Genomic DNA, 20,297 nt, shown 5'->3' with positions numbered 1-20,297 from the left:
GGTGTCGAAGTGTCTGTCAACGTTTTTTCATGTAGCGGTGAAGGTATTTTCAAGCGTAATATTAATTTGCGTGTCATTTTAAAATATTTATTGTTCAAAATGAGTTTCATCAACTGGACCAGCGAAGATGATGAAATTTTAATTGATTTTGTGCGGGTTCATGATGTGCTATATATGTGTGTGTGTGGTCTGTTCACCGTAATAAAACGGACAATGTAGTCTCGAACATTCCACATGTTTACGGCCGTCTTTTTGAGGTAATCATATTGCGTCCGTTTAAAAACGGCACCGCTTTTGGAGGAAACCATAGCTTAATGGGTTAGTCGAAGTGGTTCAAAGTAAACTCTACATTGCAGACTTAATGGGTGTAACAGATATCATTTTGATGCCATGAGTGCTGCAAGAATACTGTCACGGATTTTACAGATTCAGGATTAAAAAAATCTTTGCAAAGAGTTGTTTTATCTATTTTGGTGTAAAACATTACTTTTTGATTGTGGTTAAAACGCCATCTTAATAATAATCTAATAAGCTAATTTATTTTTCTCTTATTCTTCACATATAGTAATTTTCTTGAATAATAAAATGTGGGTAGTTTTAAGAGTCATAGACTAAACTTTAGTTGGGTAAAAATGATATCTGTTACATACCTAACCATTAGAACGACGTCGATTATAATTCGCGTAGTTTTAGATACTGTAGAATTAATTCATTTTGTCTGTTGAACCTTCTAGCTTAGCCATCAAATCATTCATTATTGACATTAGTTAATTTTATGATTAATATATTGGTAGTAAACAAACTCATTAAACTTTTTATCTATACTGTGATCTCGAAATTCATTTAAAATCAGTGACTAATCAAAAATGTATATCATGTAGAGTTTTTAATTTTGTATAGATAAGGACTAGAATTACATACTTAATTTATATACAAAAATAATAGTGTATAAGTTTTCTTACTATATTAAATAGTTATACAAATATTGTGTTTTCTTTATACTGTCAAATGTATAAAAAGTACTTTATGTAATAAATTAAATTATCTGTGCTCAATTCTCATACAAAACCATCACTTTCAACACTGATTAGTTTTTTTTTTTTATTCATCTTGTCATTCATGCACTGCAACTATTTGGCAACTTGATCTTTTGTTTCGCAGTTGTGATTATGGAGAAAGAAAATGTTATATTGATTATTTTATCCAGATCTTTGTCCCCAAGTAAATTCCTCATAAACCTTCAGCATTGATTGAGAGGTTCTAGGCTTGAAGTCTTTTAGCACATGTTCAAAATGCTCCATTGTCACTTCTTGACATTCCAGATCTTTCTCTAAAGCCCGTAACGCTGCTTCGTGGCACAATGCCTCTAACTCCGCACCCGAAAATCCTTCAGTCCTAGTCGCTAAGCTGTGGGGATTCACATCATCACTGACACTCATTTTAGCTAATTTGAGCTCCATAACTTGCAATCGTGTTTCGAAATCCGGCAGAGGAACGTATATCAGTCTATCCAGTCGACCAGGACGAAGCAAGGCTCTGTCCATTCTATCAGGCCGATTTGTCGCTGCTACAATTGTAACTGCATTCAGTGGAACAACTCCATCTAATTCTGTCAGAAGTTGGGCTAATACCCTTTCGTGTACGCTGGCTTCCCCCGCACCTCTCTCGCCGCCTATAGCATCCATTTCGTCAAAGAATATGATAGAAGGAGCTACTTGTCGCGCTTTAGTAAACAGATCTCTCACTGCGCGTTCAGACTCTCCCACCCATTTTGAAAATAGTTCAGGACCTTTTATTGACAGGAAATTCAGACCACTTTCAGTTGCTAACGCTTTCGCTATCATAGTTTTCGAACAGCCTGGGGGGCCGTAAAGTAGAACACCTGAAGGCGCTCGCACTCCTAACCGACGAAAGCTTTCCGAATGTTTCAGCGGCCATTCCACCGCTTGACGCAACTTCAACTTCAAATCGTCCTGTCCGCCGATATCCGACCATCTGACATTCGGTATTTCGATAAGTAGCTCCCGCATCGCACTCGGCCTTACTACTGTTAGTGCACTGACCAAATCCTCTTTCTCTATAACAGGGCTGTTCCGCTTTAGACATTTAAGCGAAGCCTGTGTGCACAAATTAACTAAATCGGCTGCAACATAACCGTGGGCTAGATCGGCAATGGCCTCGACTTCATTCGACGCGACTTTGTTAGGAAGATTTTTAAGTAATGCACACAAAATTTCTCTTCGCCTTATTCTATCAGGAACTGGAACTTCTATCTCTTTATCGAAACGTCCAAATCGCCGTAACATAGGATCTATCGCATCTGGTTTTCGAGTTGTTGCCAAAACGAATACCTTACTAGATTCTTGATGTAGGTTATCTAATAAAGAGACAAAAGCCGAAGTGACGCGTCTTTCCTGCTCCGTGCTACCGGCAGAACGTCGCGGACAAATTGTTTCAATTTCATCAACCAAAATAATACAAGGTTCATTTGTGACTGCTTTAGCAAACAAACTTTTCATTGTAGCTTCAGTCTCGCCAAAGTATTTGCTGAATATTGCAGGACCATTGATTTCAATGTGATAACAACTGTCTATTAAATATTTACAAATAGCTGTTTTACCGATCCCAGAATGTCCATGGAGTAATAGTCCCCTTGTCGGTTGAAAATTAGCTGCAATTCCATATGTGTCAAAAGAAATGTTGATTAGTGTTTTTATTTCATCAATAATATCATCCACACCACCCAATACAATCGGTTTCTTGTTCACCTTTTTATCAACATTCTTTTCTATGTTCCAAACTGTATTTTCACTTAAAAGGTACCAAGTACCATTGAAGTTTTCAGTTATTTCTGAATGTTTAATATTGATGAATTCAATTTGCAATTTTTTACCGAAATAATAATATACCAACACACTGTCTGTGCTTACGTAATGATTAATGAACCTTTCTTTGAGGATGTCACTTATATCTGTGTCAATTTTGTGGTTTCTTACTTTTACTGTAACAAATGATGCTGGGGGAACGACTCCTTTTAGAATGGAAATAGTAACTTTCTTACTGTCACTGCACCAGGCTCCAGTGAGATCTGCAACAGTCAAATTTTTTAAAAGGTCATGTATTATAGTTAGTGATGGTTTTTTGTATCATAGTATTTGATAGTGTGGTGGGTCGGAATATAATGTACAGAACACATATAATATATAACATGTGTATTAAAATAGTAAGTCATTAATATTAAAATGTAGAATTACGTATGGTAGGATAGGACTCCAGCAAATAAACCTATGTGGTTTCACCTGGACTTGACAATTACATGTAAATTGTATTTTTTGTAATTTTGACTAATAATAAAAAAAAATTGTACAGATTCAGTAAAAAAGAAGAGAGTATATGCTTTAGGCATTATTAACACTTTCAAGAGCATTAAGCAAAATGCACTGTCTGGAAGGGTTCTCACTCCTAATCATGCAGAAAAAAGCAAGTAAGTTCCTGCATGTTAAGCAGTGGAAAACTGCATGCATAATGCATGCTGCACATTGTACCATACAGATTTATCTGTTTAGGTGCCTTTAGTGAATTAAGTTTATGGTTCCTTTGTACATGAACTTCTACAATGAAATAGCTAACTCTATACATTGTGTAGGTAACTCACATGGTAGCTGCACATCAGATATATGCTTCATACATACGCTTACACATAATATGTGTCACTTATTGTATTTTAATAAGTACTATGTCAGAGCCCTGCACACAAGTGTCGACAACAACTGTACAAAGTTTCAACTCAATCGGATGCACGATGCGCGAACGCATAGGTAACAAACGAATAAACATAATTTTTTTATGTACTTATGAGATCATACCTGCAGCCGGTAATATAACAGCAGCGGGAGCGGACGCCTTCGATGGCCACATACGTTTCACAAGCGTCGGAGCGCCATCCCTTTTCAATTCCAAAGGTTTTCCGATCACTGCACCGATCAGGGTCCCAGCCGATGGATGTACCAATACTGCGTCTCTTGGCACGTTCGCTGGAGGCGCACTAGCTCTCTCCAACCAGGTAAACAATGTGCCATCGTCAACATAAGGGCATTTCACTTGATCTTTTGAGCAATCCAAATCCATGTGTACATTTTTATCATTGGTTAAAATGCTGCAGTGGCACCGCTCGCACTCGACCCACAGCGTTTTCTTGGCTTGCTTCGGCGGCATTTTTCTTAAATTACATAGATGTATTAAACATTTTCAAAGTTTTCACTAATAATTTTGATGAATCTAATGTTTATTTTTAAATCCCACATTGCCCGTGCCCTTGCTGTCAAATTAGGTCTATGGTCTGTGGTCGTAAAATGACAATTTGACTTTTTTTTTTAATTTGAATCCCGGTTCCAGATTCCAGCTATAGAACCTTCGACAGTGTCTAGGTTAATACTACCTAGGTTGTTTGTCTGTGATTATGGAAATTAAATGTCTTTCAAGCTTAAAAAGGCTAGAATCCAGAGTCGTAAAACCAAAAAAAATCTTTGATTGACAGTTGTCAAAGTCAAAAGTTTCTAATGTCAGTCAATTGTCAAACATGCGATTTGCTTGCGATGCGATTTTTGCAGTGAATTTTTCTACATAATTATCTTTAAAATAACATGTAATAATTTTCACTAAATAATCGCATGATATCATGAATAAAACAATAAAGTTCTTAGATGTGTAGGTTTAAGAAACGCTAGATTTATAAATAGTGAACGGTTAAGCTTTATAAATCCAATTAGAAGTCATCATGACTCTCGCAGAGTTTTTTAGTTGTTCTCTACTCGCTTTCGGGCCACCTTTCGCGATGTTTGCGTTGACGATCGCGAACGACCCGGTCCGGATCATCATAATGATCGCTGCAGCGTTTGGTTGGCTTGTGTCGTTCTTACTGTCGTCTCTAATATGGTTCGCAGTAAGCCCTCTACGATCATACTTGGCCTTTGGAATGGTGTTTGCGATAATAATGCAGGTAAGATAACTCAGAAAAAGAGTAAGTATAAGAATATAATACCACACTCTTAACTAGAGACTATTTGTTAACTGAGTTTGAATTCTAGGAAGCTTTTCGCTATGGAATGTACTTGCTGCTGCGGAGGACAGAAGCAGGTCTGAAGGAGATCTCGGAGAATCATGAGATCTGCAGCAACAAGCTGGAGATGGCCTACGTCTCGGGGCTGGGCTTTGGCACTATGAGTGGGGCATTTGCACTTGTCAATGTACTTGCAGATTCAGTGAGTCATTTTAAATTGCACTGATAGTACTTTTAGGTCATTAGTTTTAAGGTTATATTTAAGTCACAGTCAAATTCAAAGTCATTAAAAATAGAATAAAAAATATTTATATTTAATTGAACTTTTAAATGTACATTTGAATCATCAAATGCATTACAATTTATTCAAAATTAGCAGATTCCCATCATGCAAGAGACCTATGTCCAACACTGTGGACATCTATCAGATAGTAATGATGATGAGAATGAGCCCAAGCTTTACTCATATGGGAGGGTTTCTTTTTTGTATTTTAAACTGTTAACTATAAGTTTTACTATCTACAGGTGGGTCCAGGCAGCGTGGGCCTCCACGGCGGCACAGAGTTCTTCTTTGTAACGAGCGCAGCCATGACTCTGTGCATGATTCTTCTCAACACATTCTGGAGTGTCATCTTCTTCAATGGCCTAGACACTAAAAACTATTCCAAGATTATATGGGTCATTGGATCACACTTCTTTGTGTCAGGTCTGTATGAAATTGTTATATTATCAACCATCTTTTGCTTGCAACTTAATGTCTAGATTTTATAGCTTAAAAAGAGCATTTCTTTCTGGATTTTTGTTCTCATAGATTGGATAGAACTTTGTAAAGTTCCAAGCTAGTAAATAAATAGTTATAGACACTCACAATTAATGTATAATAATCGTTTCTTTTTTCAGGTCTCAGTTTACTTAACAAAAAGGAGTTGTATGTAGTAACAATCCTACCGTCGTATATAATACTCATTGTCACAGCTGTGATAGCCTTCAAGTGTGCGGGAGGCTCCAGCAAGGGACTCATACAGAGCTTTACGGGCAGACCTTAAGACATTCACTTGTATATTAAGTTTCAGATGTTTCTAATGTAATTAACGTAGTTAATAATTGAAATTGAGACAACCTCATGAAAAAATAAAGCGCATCACTCGTCTGCAGAGTGGAATGGCGTTGAGGAGCTGCATCTTTTTAAAACAACTCAAACTCAACTTTATTTACTTTGTCATAGTGGCTGCGGCGTAATTACGGCTTTCAGGCTCCACTGCGTTTTGTCATTATGAAAATTCCCACAGTATACTTCTTTTATTTAGATAATTCTTAGATTCTTAGATAATTTTATTTCATCAATTTTACTTCAACATTGTATTTATCAGATCAAAGTAGCATGGGTAAGTGTCGTCTTTGTATACTAATGACCAAACACCCTGTATAAGTTGTTTATGTTTCAATAAATTAAATAAAGCTGAGTTTGAGTATATTAGAGGTATGCACAGATATGAACCGAACCAGGTATCTTGTATGTTGATCTTATAAATAGTAAAATACCTTTTTATAGCAATAAAACCATAATTTAAAAAAAAGTGTATTTTTAACAACATCATTGTACTAATTTCTTCTCAGATAGAACAAGTGAACAGATGATTAGGTCTAAGTATGAATTTTTTTCATATTTTCTCTAAATTCACACAACCTTCGAAGTTTTCTTTTCTCATTGATTCACTTTTAAGTTTAATTTTGCCTGTAGAACAATTTTAATTGTGAGATCACATAGATTCCATCTTCTATTCTTAAACCCATGGTAGATAGACCTCCCTAAATGTGCGTTTATCCTATAAGCTATAATGGTGCATGTTCTTCCTCGGCAAGTTGTATCAGCAGTGAATCCACAGTCCACACCATATCGGCAATGTCATTCTCCACTTGTGCGACGCGTGACAGTAATGCCTCTAGTGCTGCGTCCACACCCTCCACTGAGCCACTCACACCACCAACCTCCGCCAAAGTGTTGACAGTTTCTGTATCTTGTGGGTCTGGACTGGAATAAAGGAGAACTCTACTATTTTCTATAACAGATAAAATCAGACATATTAAACGGTGATAGCCTAGTGGTTAACGTTTTGGCCTCCTATTTGGGAAGTGTAAATAAAAATACTTCAATGGTGAAGGAAAACTTCATGAAGAAATCTGCATGCCTGACTGTTTGCCATAATGTTGTATGTGGTGCATAATATAAAGTCAAGTCAAAGTCAAATCATTTATTCAAATTGGACCTGTACACTTTCTGATTGTGAATTGCCGAGTTTGCAATACAGTGATATAATGGTGAATATTAATTATTATCTAAACTTAAAACAAAGGCTGGGAGGATAAAGGTGTGTGAAGTCTGCTAATCTAGACTTGGCCAGTGTGGTGGACCAGTTCCTAAACCCTTCTCATTACCAATGTAGATCATTATTCAGTAATGGATCAGCAATAGGGTGATAATATTTTTTTTTTCCTCATGTGTGATCTGCGTGGTTGATGTGACAATCAGGCAGTGTCTGATGGTCAGGAATTTTGTAATTATGACTTGGTGTCAGGAATTAAGTCTTATGGAAGAAAAAAAGAAAAACTTATTTGAAAGCTGGGCTACACATTTCTTTAGAATATGCACCATCACCATCTGAACAACAAGCTAAAATATCTAAGAGTTAAGTTCTAGAATAAATAGGTGTTAGCAGATTATTATGCTCATACCTACCCCAAAGGGACTACTCTACCTACCCTCTCTACAAGACTTGCACCAGGGAGATCTTAATAGAGGATTAAAAGCACTTACACTGGTGGATTAGATATCTCCTTTTCCAAAACGTCTTGAAGATCATCTAAATCTGGTATTGTTGGTATATCGTCGATAGAATCGGGTGATTTCTTCGGCATTACATATTCCCTTTAAGAAATGGTGTTAAAATTTACTGCTCTATAGAAAGACGAGAAATCCCATAAAAATATAAATGCGAAAGTGTGTAATCTGTTATCTTTCACGGCTCATCCGCTAAACCCATTTTGATGAAGTTTGGCATTTATATAGCTTGCTTGCTTGAATCCTGGAGACAGACTTAGGATAAGTACCTAGTTACATCGATGCCTAGATACTTTTGATCAAGAAAATCGAAATCCACGAGGTTTTTAAAATCCCAAGGGATGTAGTTCAAGTCTAGCTAGTATTCAAGTAGGTAGTATGAAATAAAAACCTGGTTTCTATAGGCGCTCCTTCTGTCCAAACGCCTACTTTTCTTGGCTCTGGCGCAGTGGAATTAAATGGTTCATTCATTTTTTTAAATTTACTGCCCGCGAAATATTTCACTTTTTGTTTACAAATAACAAAATTATCCTATATGTTATTGGTCTGTGAACAAAATAGTGATCACAGATGACTATAAACCAGTCGATAGTGATGCGAACATTATCTATCATATCCAAAGAGAATATAATCACTAACATAACTATTTTATTGGTCTGTGGATTAAAGTTGGGAGCCAAAGCGTATGCCATAGGAATTTTAAGCTCAAAAGGGCTAGGAATCCAGAGCCGTAAAACCAGTAATGATCGAGGTGCATGAGACGGGTCTGCCCGCGAAATTCAAATTTAATTTAGTTTTTCGCATTAATTGTAAACTAATACGACAAAGTAGGCTTATAGCACTTTAATTGCGCCAATGGTTTACTTGAAAGGATCCAGTTTAAGAAATTGGTCATAGTATCGACTAATTTGTGAGTAACTCATGTCAAACTCATTATTTTGACTAATTTCTTAGTAAACTGAATATTTTCAAGTAAAGATTTTTATGTTAACCCTGTGACAATGATACTTCCACTGTCGGAATTAGAATGCCATGGGTAAGCCTACTTCGTCGTATCGTAAAACCAAATTAAAGAATTTCGCGGGCAGACCCGTCTCATGCACCTTAATGAATAATAAATAATTAGCTGAGCTGTAAATTGTAATCTGGGTCAGTTAGTAGCTCGATTGCGGTAGAATGACGCCTGTTACATTAAGAAATATGAATTCATTAGTCTGGACTCTGGAAGAAGGGATTAGTAAACTACACTTAGGTGCCTACTGATTTTATTCAAAAGCTATGATTTTGAGATGAAACATGGTGCTAGCTGTATGTGTGTGGTTGCTGTGGTAGCTACTTTGATTTGCAGGAAGTACGCCAGAAGCGAAATAATACAGAAAATTACGTCAAATATTTATTTTTTCAAGTTTTTAAATATAATAACAATAATATTATAACTTATCACATTAAATGCGTGGGTAGGAACTTATTTTATTGCACGTAGGTCACGTAAATGATCGTGTGACATTTTATAAACTTAATAGATTTTCTTGATTGAAATTATATTTCAATAAGTTAATCTTGATTCCCAAAATCATTGTAACCAAGATTGTTGAGATTATAAAGATTGATGCATATGCATACTATGTAGAATATATCATACAAAACACAATTGAAATGCTATGTATTATTTTTAAAATTTATGCCTATTTAACTGTCATGGAAGAAATTAAAGGAATTGTGTACAAATTGCATTTGGCCCACGTTTTTTGTACTATATCTTAGTTCCTAGAAAGTATAACATATACAAACATAACGAACGCATACAATTTAAAAATTATCCCGAGTTGCCAATGCCGGGAATCGAACTCGGGACCTCCCGCTTATAAGACCATAGCGCTCACCACTGCGCCAAGGAGGTCGTCGCTAGTGGAAAGTCTGCTAAGGCTGTCGCTCAGGTCGGCGCCGCGCGCGTCCAACAGCGCGGAAAAGGCGGAGAGCTCTCCGGAAGACAGCTGACATTCCTCCCCACACTCCATCAGAAGGCCAGTGATGGACAGCGTGTCGGTTGCCGGCGACGCCTCCATCAGCTCCTGGACAAAATGAGTCATTCATATACCCACAAATACTCAAGATAACATTGCAAGTGTAAATTAAAAATTTATAACACCCCCGACAAGTGAAGGTCCCAGTAACTAGAAAAGAGCTGATAACTTTCAAACGGCTGAACCGATTTTCTTGGATTATAGCTAAGAACACTCTCGATCAAGCCACCTTTCATAAAAAAAAAAAAAAACTAAAATAAAATCGGTTCATTAGTTTAGGGGCTACGATGCCACAGACAGATACACAGATACCCAGATACACTCATCAAACTTATAACACCCCTCTTTTTGAGTCAGGGGTTAAAAACGGAAATCAACCTATTTGTAACAGGTACATACTACATACTACGATTAATTTGATCATTTACATTTGTCGATATTTCGACCCACGATAATATTTAACTAACTTGTAACTGCACAGGGTTAGGGAAAATGTGCACCATAGCGTGAGTAACATGCTCTTATTTCTCCATGCGTTATCAGGGAAATCCCGGCCCCCGGGGACATCACTTGCCCCATGGGGGACATCTGAGACAACTGCACATAGACTTGCCTTTGCATGTGGGGGGAAACTGTTAGCATAGTTAGTCAAATATAACGCACCTGTTGTTGTATTGGGTCAGGAGAGATGTGTCCCACAGTGGGAGAATCGTGCCCGAAAATAGGAGACTCCGGCACCATACTCGAGGGCATCTCTCCGTGCGTCATCGGGGATATTCCGTCCACCGGAGGCATGACTTTCTCCATGGGGGACATCTGCATGGCGGGGGGCATGGATTGTATGGGCTGCACCGTGCTCTGTTGCAGATAGTTGGGCATGGGCTGCAGGTTCGATGCCATGCTGGGCAGGTTTAACGACAGCTGTGGCAGGTGAGTGTAGGTCTGTTGCCACTGCATGTCCTGGTTGTAACCCATGTGACTTGCCCCCGGTAAGTTCAAGTTATGTTGCTGAAAATAAAATATTATACTTATAATTTGAAAAAAAAAGAAACAACTTCAGTTACCACAAACACTAAAAATTAATTTTTTTTTTTATTTTTTTTTTTTTCAAAATTTACATCTAGCTTTACAGTATACCCAATTCGCTAGTGTAGAACATAGTGTAGAACATACACACTTACATCTTAAAAAATAACCTTATATCTAATATACCATGCAAATTAAATATCTATTTGCGAACCTTATCTTCAATATTATAAATTATTATCCTAACATTAAATAACCTAATCTAACATTCAAAAAATTCAAAATGATTTCATTTATTACTGAACATATTATGTATATAAGAGTTAATGTAGTTCCATAATAATATTTTTTGGAGCCCTCCTTTTTTTGAAGTCGGATAAAAATGTATAGAATCATGTACCTCAAAATACCTAATTTATGTTATTGTGCATTCGAAGAACCTCGTTGCCAGGTATGAAACTGTCCAGCAATTTTCTATTTTGTATTGTCGTATTGGAAATTGATGGCGTGTTATTTTGTTGATTGACGTTTTGTTGCTTTTTAATAATGAAGCCATTTCCGAGCAAGTGGGAGAAAAGAAATGTTCCTGGTATGTTACCTGATAGTTATCGTGTCCCTGTTGGTGGGACGGCGAGAACACGCTCCGCGGACTCGTCTGATGTGGCGGCGTCATACCTACGGAACATCTAAGCTGTATAGAGGCCCGGTTATAATGCGAATATATAAAGAGTGAGATATCTTATATCGATACATATAAACTGACTGATCAGTCAACGCACAACCTAAACCACTGGGGATATAAACTTGAGCTAGTAGGTTGTAGGTGCTTGCTGAAGATTTGTGAAAGTTTCACCTCTAAGGAAACCTTCGTCTCCTATTTAACCAGATAAGTAGGAGATAAAAAATTTATAAGTCATTTATATATATTTTTAAGTTAAGTATATCTATGAAAAATTGGTATAATTGGATTTTTAATTAAAAACAAAAAAATGCGTGTGTCAGGATTTTTAGAAATTCCACTCCCATCTTTTTAATTTGGAATTTTGACGCAACTGCATTTACTAAAAATAAACTTATTAATTGGAATTTTAGTTTTAGGAAAAAATCCGAAAACCGTGAATTTGTGGTTATATCACACAAAAAAAAAATTAAAATGTGTTCATGAACAAATAGTATTTTCAATTTTCAAAGTAAGATAACTATACCAAGTGGGGTATCATATGAAAGGGCTTTACCTGTACATTGTTAAACAGATTTAATTTATTTTTATGCATAAAAGTTTTTGATTTATCGTGCAAAATGTCGAACCAGAGTACAGAACAGAACCCACGGTGCGTGAGTCTGACTTGCATTTGGCCGGTTTTTGTTTATTATCATGGTTTATTTTTTAAACAATTTTGATTTTATTTGCACCCGTCGCGGTCAACATTGCTTTATTGCCGGTTCTTTCTTGGTGCACTACAGGGAACAAACCTATCTTTTTCACATGTTTATTGAACTTGAAGCTACCTCCGTCTACACAAGTAACTATTATTATTAAAATAAATAATAAACATTGTGAACGAAACTTACTTTCTTGGTACGCCAAAAGATGAGACGACAAGGGTTTCTGACCCATAATCCTTAAATACTGTCCCGTATCTAGAATATAGCAAAACAAGTTTAGCACACTAAATACTTTAAAATAATGCCATTGAAGTAAATTAGTACCAATAGAAGAGCTATTTCAAAATAAATTGTGTAATTGTATATCAAATCTTTGAAAAGAGCAACTGCCGAGTTTCTTGCTGGTTCTTCTGGGTAGGAAGGGCATTCCGAACCAGTGGTAGATGGTTTTGACGATTCAAAAGTACTTGTAAAAGTCTAATTGATTTTTTTTGAATTTGAATAAAATCGCTATGAAGCTGCCAAAATTATTCATTTATTTATTTAGACTTCTATCTTTTATTCACAACCTTTGTCAAAATTAATATTACACCAGGCATCAACTTGTAAAAAAAATTTATTAAGTAAAATAAAAGAAATACACGTTTTTAAAACGGACTAAAAACAATAATTATAGTTAGCTATGAGAATACGTATTGTAATATTTAAAACGAAAAACGTAGGGCGCACGCATTAGTATTTTTTTTTAGTGATGCATGATTGTACAAAACAAATTTTATTCCTCTGCAAATGATATTTACGACAGGTTCGGGAGAAGTTTTGCGGTACCTCTTCTGCTGGGGATGTATTCGAAGGGGATCGCGTTGCTTCGGACCCCGTCCGATGTTCTCTTCAGTTGGAGGTACACCTGAAAAACATACATTGACACAATGGCAATCAAGCTGCGATAAAGCCAAAGTCTAGTCTAACTCGCACTTGGCCGGTTTTTCAATAGTTGATAGTAACAGTACCTACATATTTTATACCTTTAAAGATTGTTGGATAGTAAACACAACAAGTAAACTTTGATAATTGAAAAACAACCGGGAACGCAATGGCAGTTCCTCTGGTGTTTTTACTGTTTTATCGCCGTGTATAAACAAATGTTTATACTCACGGCGATAATCACATCAGGTGACCTCATAATTAAAAACCCTGAAGCAACTGACCTGAACATGGTTCTGTTCATTGGGGTTGCGATAGGGCGGCGTCTGGAACACCACCGCGTACTGGCGATGCACCAACACCACGTTAGCGTTGGCCTCCCACACCGTCCTGTCACCCTCCTTCTGGAAGAACACCACCATCACGTCCTCTTTTGTCACCTGCGGGCAGAGAACATACCTGTATGTAAAGCCACGCAAAGACATATACAAAATGCTTAGCAATTAAATATCACTTGCTTTAATGGAGAAGGGAAACATCGGCAAGAAACTTGCATACCTGAGAGTTCTCCATAGTGTTCTTAAAGATGTGTGGAGTCTGTCAATTCGGGCGGCCAGCGTGGAGATCCGAGCTCAGTAGTGAGGCGGCGATCAGTTGATGCTAAACGATAGAAAAGTCTTGCGTTGCCAGAGCAATGGCTGATGTGCTTGATGATGAGGTCACTCATCGTCTTGTTGTCGTAGATGATTTTTGTCTGATACAAGAGTGATACTAAAGGCTGGGACACACCAAGCGCGTATGCAGCACGTAAGCGTAGACGTAGCGCGTACCATGACGTTGTAATGTATGGAACTGTATGAGATATGGCATACCGCTTGCGTGACGTGAACGTTCGCGTAGACGTAATGCGTGCTGTCATGTCTATGGATTCACGCGCGTCACTACGCGCGTGGTCACGTGTACGTGCTGCATACGCGTTTGGTGTGTCCCAGCTCTTAGTATCTGTCTGATACTGAGTACAAAACGCGGTTTGAATGCTGCACGAGCGCAGTGAGCGCAAGGCTTACCCTTTCACAGAGCAGGATAACCCTTGTGTCGCCATTCATAGAGCCAGAGCAACGGCTGATGCATGTGATGATGAGTTCATTCATCGCCTTCTTGTCGTAGATGATATCAGACACTACGGGCGGAAGGGAGTGGAGCATGCAGTTGGTGTGCTCGTCTCGTATGAACACTTGGAAGCACAACCGCACAGCATTCAGGTCGATGCTTTGGGGTTCTTTACTATGGTTGAAGCCGGCTGAAACAATAAACTCTGTTTAAATTTCAAAATGATAAAACTCCGTACATCATTGAAATTCCTCGGACACGTACGAAGCGATTTGCTTCCTCGTTTCTAATCCGAACCGTTAGAATATGGAACGCCCTTCCAGCCTCAGTTTTCCCTTCCACTTTTAATATGGGTAATTTAATTTAACAAAAAAAAACTAGCAAAAATTCGACACAAAAATAACTTGTTTCAACCACTTAGGTACAGTAGAAACATATTTGGCATAGAAACTAAAATAAATGAAATTATATCTAACAAGTCATCGAGGCCACCGCAGGGTGCCGTACACAAGATGCTGGCAGCATAGCCCATTTGGATGGCCAAACTAATTAATTCTAACCGACAATAAGGCGTCCCTTATACCAGATAGGTTTGGCTGTCAGTTTTGCGAGTCACTGCTGGCTAAGTGATGATGAAACTCACTCTTGAAGGGGTCAACCCTCAATCACTCTGATCATGCGTTGATGATATCTTTCCGCTTGACGCACTGGATGCCCAGGTTGCTGAAGGACAGCCGCGGGTTGTCATAAGTGATGATGGTCTCTAATGTCTATAGGTCACAGAAATAAACTCACTCCTGAAGGGGTCAACCCGCAACCACCTCCTGGTGTTGAGCGATTTGGCTATGCCTTTCCGCTTGACGCACTGGATGCCCATGTTGTTGAAGGATACTATCCGGTTGTCTTCCGCGATGGTGATCTTCACTATGCACACGCCATTCTCGCAGTTTTCTCGGCCAACTAGGTTGTGTGGGTGAGGTCTGAAAACAAATAGACACATATTTTTTTAGAAAATTTATTCCTAACTCCAATTCGCAACCGCTTATATGACTGAGCAGGTCATAATCTGACATACGGCACATATCAATATGCATGAATATTTGCAGCACCAGAGTAACCGCCAATGCGTTATCGGGTTTTCAAGAATATGTTGTTCCACCTCTTGAATAACTCTATGTTAAAATCTAGTGGGAACACCGCAGCAAGCAGTTGAGTTGGCATATGCGTGGTACAGATCTGGCACAGCTCCTTGAACATGATTTTGAATAAAACATACGTAATGTCAATAAAAGTCATTACTTATATGATTTTCGAGAAGAAGAAAGAAGAAAACCTAAAGAATGTCTTATTGATGAGCGAAGTGGTTAGTGTGATAATAATAATAATAATAATAAACATTTATTTCGGACTATTTCATCCATATAGTGTTAGTAACAGGGTCTTATGAACTATGTTAGTGATTAAATTAAATCAAATCAAGTCAAATTAAATCAAACCAAATCAAATCAAACCAAATCAAATTAAATTAAATTAAATTAAATTAGATTAAATTAAATCAAATTAAAATAAATTAAATCAAATTAAATTCAACTAAACTAAATTACATTATTATTAATTGTCAAATTAGGCTCAATTCATGTAGCTTCGGGACCACTGGGTGTTCATATGTATGTACACCCAGTGCTTCATAAAGGGGTTTTCCCACTTTGCAGCCAAATAATACTTGTAAGGGTCTTCCGTGGTGACGCACGACACCACGATGATGGCGAGCCCCTTGCAGTTGCAGATCTCGATGGTGGGGTACGTGCGCCGCATGGGAGGCCTCGAGTTGACGCCCTGGACCGAGCCCGCCAACCGCCCTTCGCAAGGGTATCTAAACCTGTGGAAAATAACGTGTGAGGAAACATAATAACCTTCTTTATTTTATAAAAGATGAAAGTTTCTCTGCGTATTGTCGCTAACACAGGGAGGAACGATCAGTGACTATGAAGTTTGAATCATGGTGATAACAGGTAGGTAACAAAGCCGTAGAATATCTTACGTCAAAGTATTAGGTCTAGTTTTTTTATATTTTCTTCGGAATAGTATTACAAATCACGTGAGGCATTGCCGATACTTACCTAGTTCGTAGCAATCTCCTGCCAGACTCCCTTAAAGTTCAACGATTTATGAAGAGTTGGGATTTGGAGTTTAATGAGGAAGTCTATGCTCGGTACCTACAATATCAGTTCATCATCAACGGTTCCTAAATCCCTATAGTTTAGGAGTGCTGTACGCTGCGTCATCAGGGTTCAGAAGTGTCTTCCTATCTCCTCAATCCAGATGCTGCTCATTACTGCACCCATAACAGGTGCAGCATGTTGGAAGGTTTTAGCGGGCTGAAATGATTGGTGTTTAGAGAGTGGATATAATACCTCACGGTTTTCGCGGGCTGCTCGACGATGCGTACGTGGGGCTGCCCCGGCAGCGGGGCGAGCTGGCGCGGCATTGCTTCCGGGCCCATGCAGGGGCTCGCACCGACCAGCGGGTCCGCACCGACCAGCGGCTCTGCGCCAATCAGCGGGTCTACGCCGACCAGCGGGTCCACGCGGTCGCCCATCGCGTCGACTGCACAGAGAAACGTCAACGAACATTACTGTGACGGGGGCTATCTCAAAACTAAACTAGTTAGGAATATGAAATTTCGGTAGGTATATTACGTACCTACCATATACTGTATTTAAACAACAAATACTGAAAATAATGATTTATAAAGTAGTTTGTAAGCTCCAAGTAAGCTCTGACTAAAACATAATTATTATTATGTACGAACCCTAAAAGAGCGAGGCCCGACTCGCACTTGGCCGGTATTCTCTTATTGTTTCGTTAGTCTGCTTGACCCTGTGACCCTTTCAAACGGATATAGAGATAACTTCTTGTTATTTATTCAGGCTGCCCGCAGCTTCGCCCGCGTGGATTGCTCAGATCTCCTGCAGCATCAAGATTGAGGAGTTGGAATCCAAGCTTTTTTATGTCGCAAAGGTCCTCTATTGACTAAAAAAAAATCGCAAATTGGTTCAGAATTCTCGGAGATATCGGTATACATAAGATACACTATGCAATATTCGGCTGAAAGCCATCAGTTTACATAATAATTAATAATGTTTTTTGAAGTACTTATTACGTTCAATAATTCGAAGTAATAAGGCTGTGACAGACGAACGGACGGGCGGACATGTGCACCTTCACTCAAGTAGATTCAGAGACCTCACTTCGCTCGGTCAATAAGCGTGCGCGGGCGTCCCATTGGCACCCATCAGGTACGGAACCCTTAAAAGCCGCCATAAGCAATTTCATTAAATTACAAAAAATAAAGAAGTTCATCTTGATAAAACAAATTCCGGGAAATATGCTCACCTATTGTGCAAGAAAAAAATATTTTGCAATAACTGTGTAGGCAGATAGATACCTACTTATAAATTTCCACAAAAATTATTATTAGAGCTAGAAAAAAAACCAACAGAAGAAATTTTATTAACAAAATTAAAATAAAATATTAAAATAAAATTTAATTTAAAATAAACGTTTTTTCTTTCTATTTTTTCTATTAAAAATTACGACAAAATAGTTAAAACCTAATAAAATCCATATTAGTTAGTACTTAGGGCCTCTATCACAGTAGGTACCTCAAAAAGAAAAACGGAACCTTTATAGGATCACTTTGTCTGTCTGTCTGTCCGTCCGTCCGGCCGTCGTGTCTGTCAAGAAAACCTAAAGGATACTTTTTTCATCTGTGTATTCTAAATTAAAAAAAATTATCAGTGTAAAATATAACAATAATTTTTTAAATGAATAAATAAAAATTACCTGCACGTATGAGTCCTCCCAAAATCATCAGCGTTATATTAAATTAGATAGATGCTAAGATGAATAATATTCATATCATATTTATATATTCGTAATAAAGATAATTGAATTGAAAGTTCAACTACCAACTTAAAACTCAATTGAGTAATTAGCACATTTCCACAAATTGAACATTAAGATTAAAATATATTGCCAGTTGTGACTACAAAAATTAAAGATATTAGAGGGCACTATGAACAACTCAACTTATCTTCTTGAAGCTATGTGAACTACTGGGATGTGAGACATAGCTCTGCTACAATTTGGACTCTTTATCTATTGTAGTTACGTCACTTTGGAGAAATCCGTTTGGATAACACAAAAATATTTCATCTCTTGTTAATTAAGTTATATTATTACCTAGTAGTTTATGTAAACATAGTTGTTAATAAAATACTTAAAACACAGAGGTCAATCTGTACTTTCGATAACAATCTGGACAATTGAAAAGCTCAAATGAAATTGAATTGATAAAACTGGATTTAGTAAACTAAGTAGATATTCGTTATGAACGTCTGATAATAATAATTGTAAACCTATGAGTTTATGTAGTTTCATGCTACAATCTTGAAATTTCGTATAAAGGGAGTTCTTGTAGCACAAGTAAAGGGAAAAATCGGAAGAACCCTTTAGATTGAACGTTGTTTGCAAATCATAAAACTACAAGGTACGAGGGCGGCACTGAAAATTTCGGGAATCAAGGAAGTGACACAACATTACTATTTAAAAATGTATTTATTGCTTTTCGAAGTATTCTCCGCGAAATTTGACACATTTTTCCATACGATGGAACCAATCATTGAAGCAACCATTCCATTCGGAAGTTGGGGTCTTCAAAATGGCTGTTTTGTAGGCGTCCACAGCTTCTTCAGGTGATGAAAATCTCTGACCACGCAATGTATTCTTTATTTTAGGGATAGTACAGAAATCATTAGGGCTTAGGTCGGGGCTGTACGGCGGATGGTCTAATAATTCTATGTTTTCTTGCTCTAAAAACTCTTTTGTTCTGTGAGCGGTGTGAGAACTCGCATTCTCGTGATGGAGGATGATGCGGCGGCAGTTCTCTTTACGGAGTTCAGAAACGACCTGTGGCAAACCAATGCTAGCATACCATTCTGCATTAACCGTTCTCTGTCCCTCAAGAGGAATAGTCGCAACATGGCCGGTTTTGGAGACAAACGTGGCCACCATTTTTTTTGCAATACTTCGTGAACGAACAATTTTTGTTGGCTTTAACTCATTTTCGAACACCCAAACTCGTGACTGGTTTTTTGTTTCGGGTTCGTACGCGTATATTCAGGATTCGTCACCTGATACGATGTTGTATATAGCATTTGAGGATCCTGCGTGGAATCTTTCGAGAGTTCTGACGCACCAAGTAACGCGAGCCGCTTTTTGCTCTTCACAGAGCAAATGTCCATCCAAATCCATCGGGAAAACAACTTTTTTACACCTAATTGTTCATGCAAGAATATTTGTATTTGACTCATGTCAATGTCTAAAGTTGCCTGAATTTCGCGGTATGTCACATGTCGATCTTCCTCAATCAGCTTACGCACAGCATCAACGTTTTCTTGGGTGACTGCAGTTTTTGGACGACCTTGACGGGGATCATCACTGAGCTTGACACGTCCACGTTGAAATTCAGCAAACCAGCGATAAATTGTGGTTTTGGATGGGGCTTCATCACCAAATGCAGAAATCATCCGGTCAACACACTATTTTTGTGTTAATCCACTTCGAAAGTCATAATAAATCATCGCTCTAGAATTTTCTCGAGTCAATTCCATTTTCTCAACAACCACACAAGTTTGACAAGACATTGTGAAAAGACCGAGAATCTTTTTTTAAATAAATAAATGGTACCTATTCGATTTTTAAAACCAAGGAGTTTTCAATTAAAAAGATTTTAATATGACAGTGACAGTGAAGTCTGAGCCTTTATTGATAGCTTGGTTAAGTTACTGGAAGTTGATATCAAAAATGACAAAGCTAAGTATTTTATATAATACCATACAACATCATCATTAACAGATATCGCCGG

At 37.7% G+C, this 20,297-nt stretch overlaps 4 protein-coding genes across 4 annotated transcripts; 1 reads left to right on the top strand and 3 right to left on the bottom strand.

Annotated features, from left to right (window-relative positions):
* Nucleotides 1–480: 480 nt before the first annotated feature.
* Nucleotides 481–4,321, bottom strand: LOC123869379 (ATPase family protein 2 homolog). Its single transcript, XM_045912270.1, has 2 exons — nucleotides 3,867–4,321; nucleotides 481–3,088 (listed from the first exon to the last, which is right to left on the bottom strand). The coding sequence occupies exons 1-2, from the start codon at nucleotides 4,213–4,215 to the stop codon at nucleotides 1,200–1,202; spliced, it is 2,238 nt and encodes a 745-aa protein (XP_045768226.1). The 5' UTR covers nucleotides 4,216–4,321; the 3' UTR covers nucleotides 481–1,199.
* A 256-nt stretch (nucleotides 4,322–4,577) lies between these two features.
* Nucleotides 4,578–6,411, top strand: LOC123869400 (gamma-secretase subunit Aph-1). The gene is made up of 4 exons (XM_045912306.1): nucleotides 4,578–4,999; nucleotides 5,088–5,261; nucleotides 5,585–5,765; nucleotides 5,960–6,411. The coding sequence occupies exons 1-4, from the start codon at nucleotides 4,778–4,780 to the stop codon at nucleotides 6,103–6,105; spliced, it is 723 nt and encodes a 240-aa protein (XP_045768262.1). The 5' UTR covers nucleotides 4,578–4,777; the 3' UTR covers nucleotides 6,106–6,411.
* Nucleotides 6,412–6,628: 217 nt separating this feature from the next.
* Nucleotides 6,629–8,503, bottom strand: LOC123869402. The gene is made up of 4 exons (XM_045912309.1): nucleotides 8,456–8,503; nucleotides 8,290–8,423; nucleotides 7,875–7,985; nucleotides 6,629–7,091 (listed from the first exon to the last, which is right to left on the bottom strand). Exons 2-4 carry the CDS (start codon nucleotides 8,367–8,369, stop codon nucleotides 6,893–6,895), a joined length of 390 nt encoding a protein of 129 aa, XP_045768265.1. The 5' UTR covers nucleotides 8,370–8,423; nucleotides 8,456–8,503; the 3' UTR covers nucleotides 6,629–6,892.
* A 302-nt stretch (nucleotides 8,504–8,805) lies between these two features.
* On the bottom strand, nucleotides 8,806–18,674 carry LOC123869386 (embryonic polarity protein dorsal-like). Its single transcript, XM_045912284.1, has 12 exons — nucleotides 18,215–18,674; nucleotides 16,783–16,975; nucleotides 16,092–16,247; nucleotides 15,164–15,348; nucleotides 14,326–14,558; nucleotides 13,543–13,698; nucleotides 13,163–13,241; nucleotides 12,521–12,589; nucleotides 11,547–11,623; nucleotides 10,582–10,930; nucleotides 10,438–10,442; nucleotides 8,806–9,970 (listed from the first exon to the last, which is right to left on the bottom strand). Exons 1-12 carry the CDS (start codon nucleotides 18,240–18,242, stop codon nucleotides 9,761–9,763), a joined length of 1,740 nt encoding a protein of 579 aa, XP_045768240.1. The 5' UTR covers nucleotides 18,243–18,674; the 3' UTR covers nucleotides 8,806–9,760.
* Nucleotides 18,675–20,297: the final 1,623 nt, after the last annotated feature.

This window comes from Maniola jurtina, chromosome 11 (assembly GCF_905333055.1).
Source record: "Maniola jurtina chromosome 11, ilManJurt1.1, whole genome shotgun sequence".
Lineage (NCBI taxonomy): Eukaryota > Metazoa > Arthropoda > Insecta > Lepidoptera > Nymphalidae > Maniola > Maniola jurtina.
Note: the sequence above shows the minus strand (reverse complement) of the source record. Positions and strands in the feature narration are given on the sequence as shown.

Coding starts and splice junctions, on each gene's coding strand:
- LOC123869379 (XM_045912270.1), bottom strand. CDS start 4,215: ATGCCGCCGAAGCAAGCCAAGAAAACGCTGTGGGTCGAGTGCGAGCGG. Junction 3,089..3,866: donor TGTTATATTACCGGCTGCAG/GTATGATCTCAT, acceptor TGACTGTTGCAG/ATCTCACTGGAGCCTGGTGC.
- LOC123869400 (XM_045912306.1), top strand. CDS start 4,778: ATGACTCTCGCAGAGTTTTTTAGTTGTTCTCTACTCGCTTTCGGGCCA. Junction 5,000..5,087: donor TGTTTGCGATAATAATGCAG/GTAAGATAACTC, acceptor TTTGAATTCTAG/GAAGCTTTTCGCTATGGAAT. Junction 5,766..5,959: donor ATCACACTTCTTTGTGTCAG/GTCTGTATGAAA, acceptor TTCTTTTTTCAG/GTCTCAGTTTACTTAACAAA.
- LOC123869402 (XM_045912309.1), bottom strand. CDS start 8,369: ATGAATGAACCATTTAATTCCACTGCGCCAGAGCCAAGAAAAGTAGGC. Junction 7,986..8,289: donor GGAGCGCCTATAGAAACCAG/GTTTTTATTTCA, acceptor CATTTCTTAAAG/GGAATATGTAATGCCGAAGA. Junction 7,092..7,874: donor GAGATATCTAATCCACCAGT/GTAAGTGCTTTT, acceptor CCTTTATTCCAG/TCCAGACCCACAAGATACAG.
- LOC123869386 (XM_045912284.1), bottom strand. CDS start 18,242: ATGATTTTGGGAGGACTCATACGTGCAG. Junction 14,559..15,163: donor GCGGGTTGACCCCTTCAGGA/GTGAGTTTATTT, acceptor TTATTGTTTCAG/CCGGCTTCAACCATAGTAAA. Junction 12,590..13,162: donor ATACATCCCCAGCAGAAGAG/GTACCGCAAAAC, acceptor GCTATATTCTAG/ATACGGGACAGTATTTAAGG.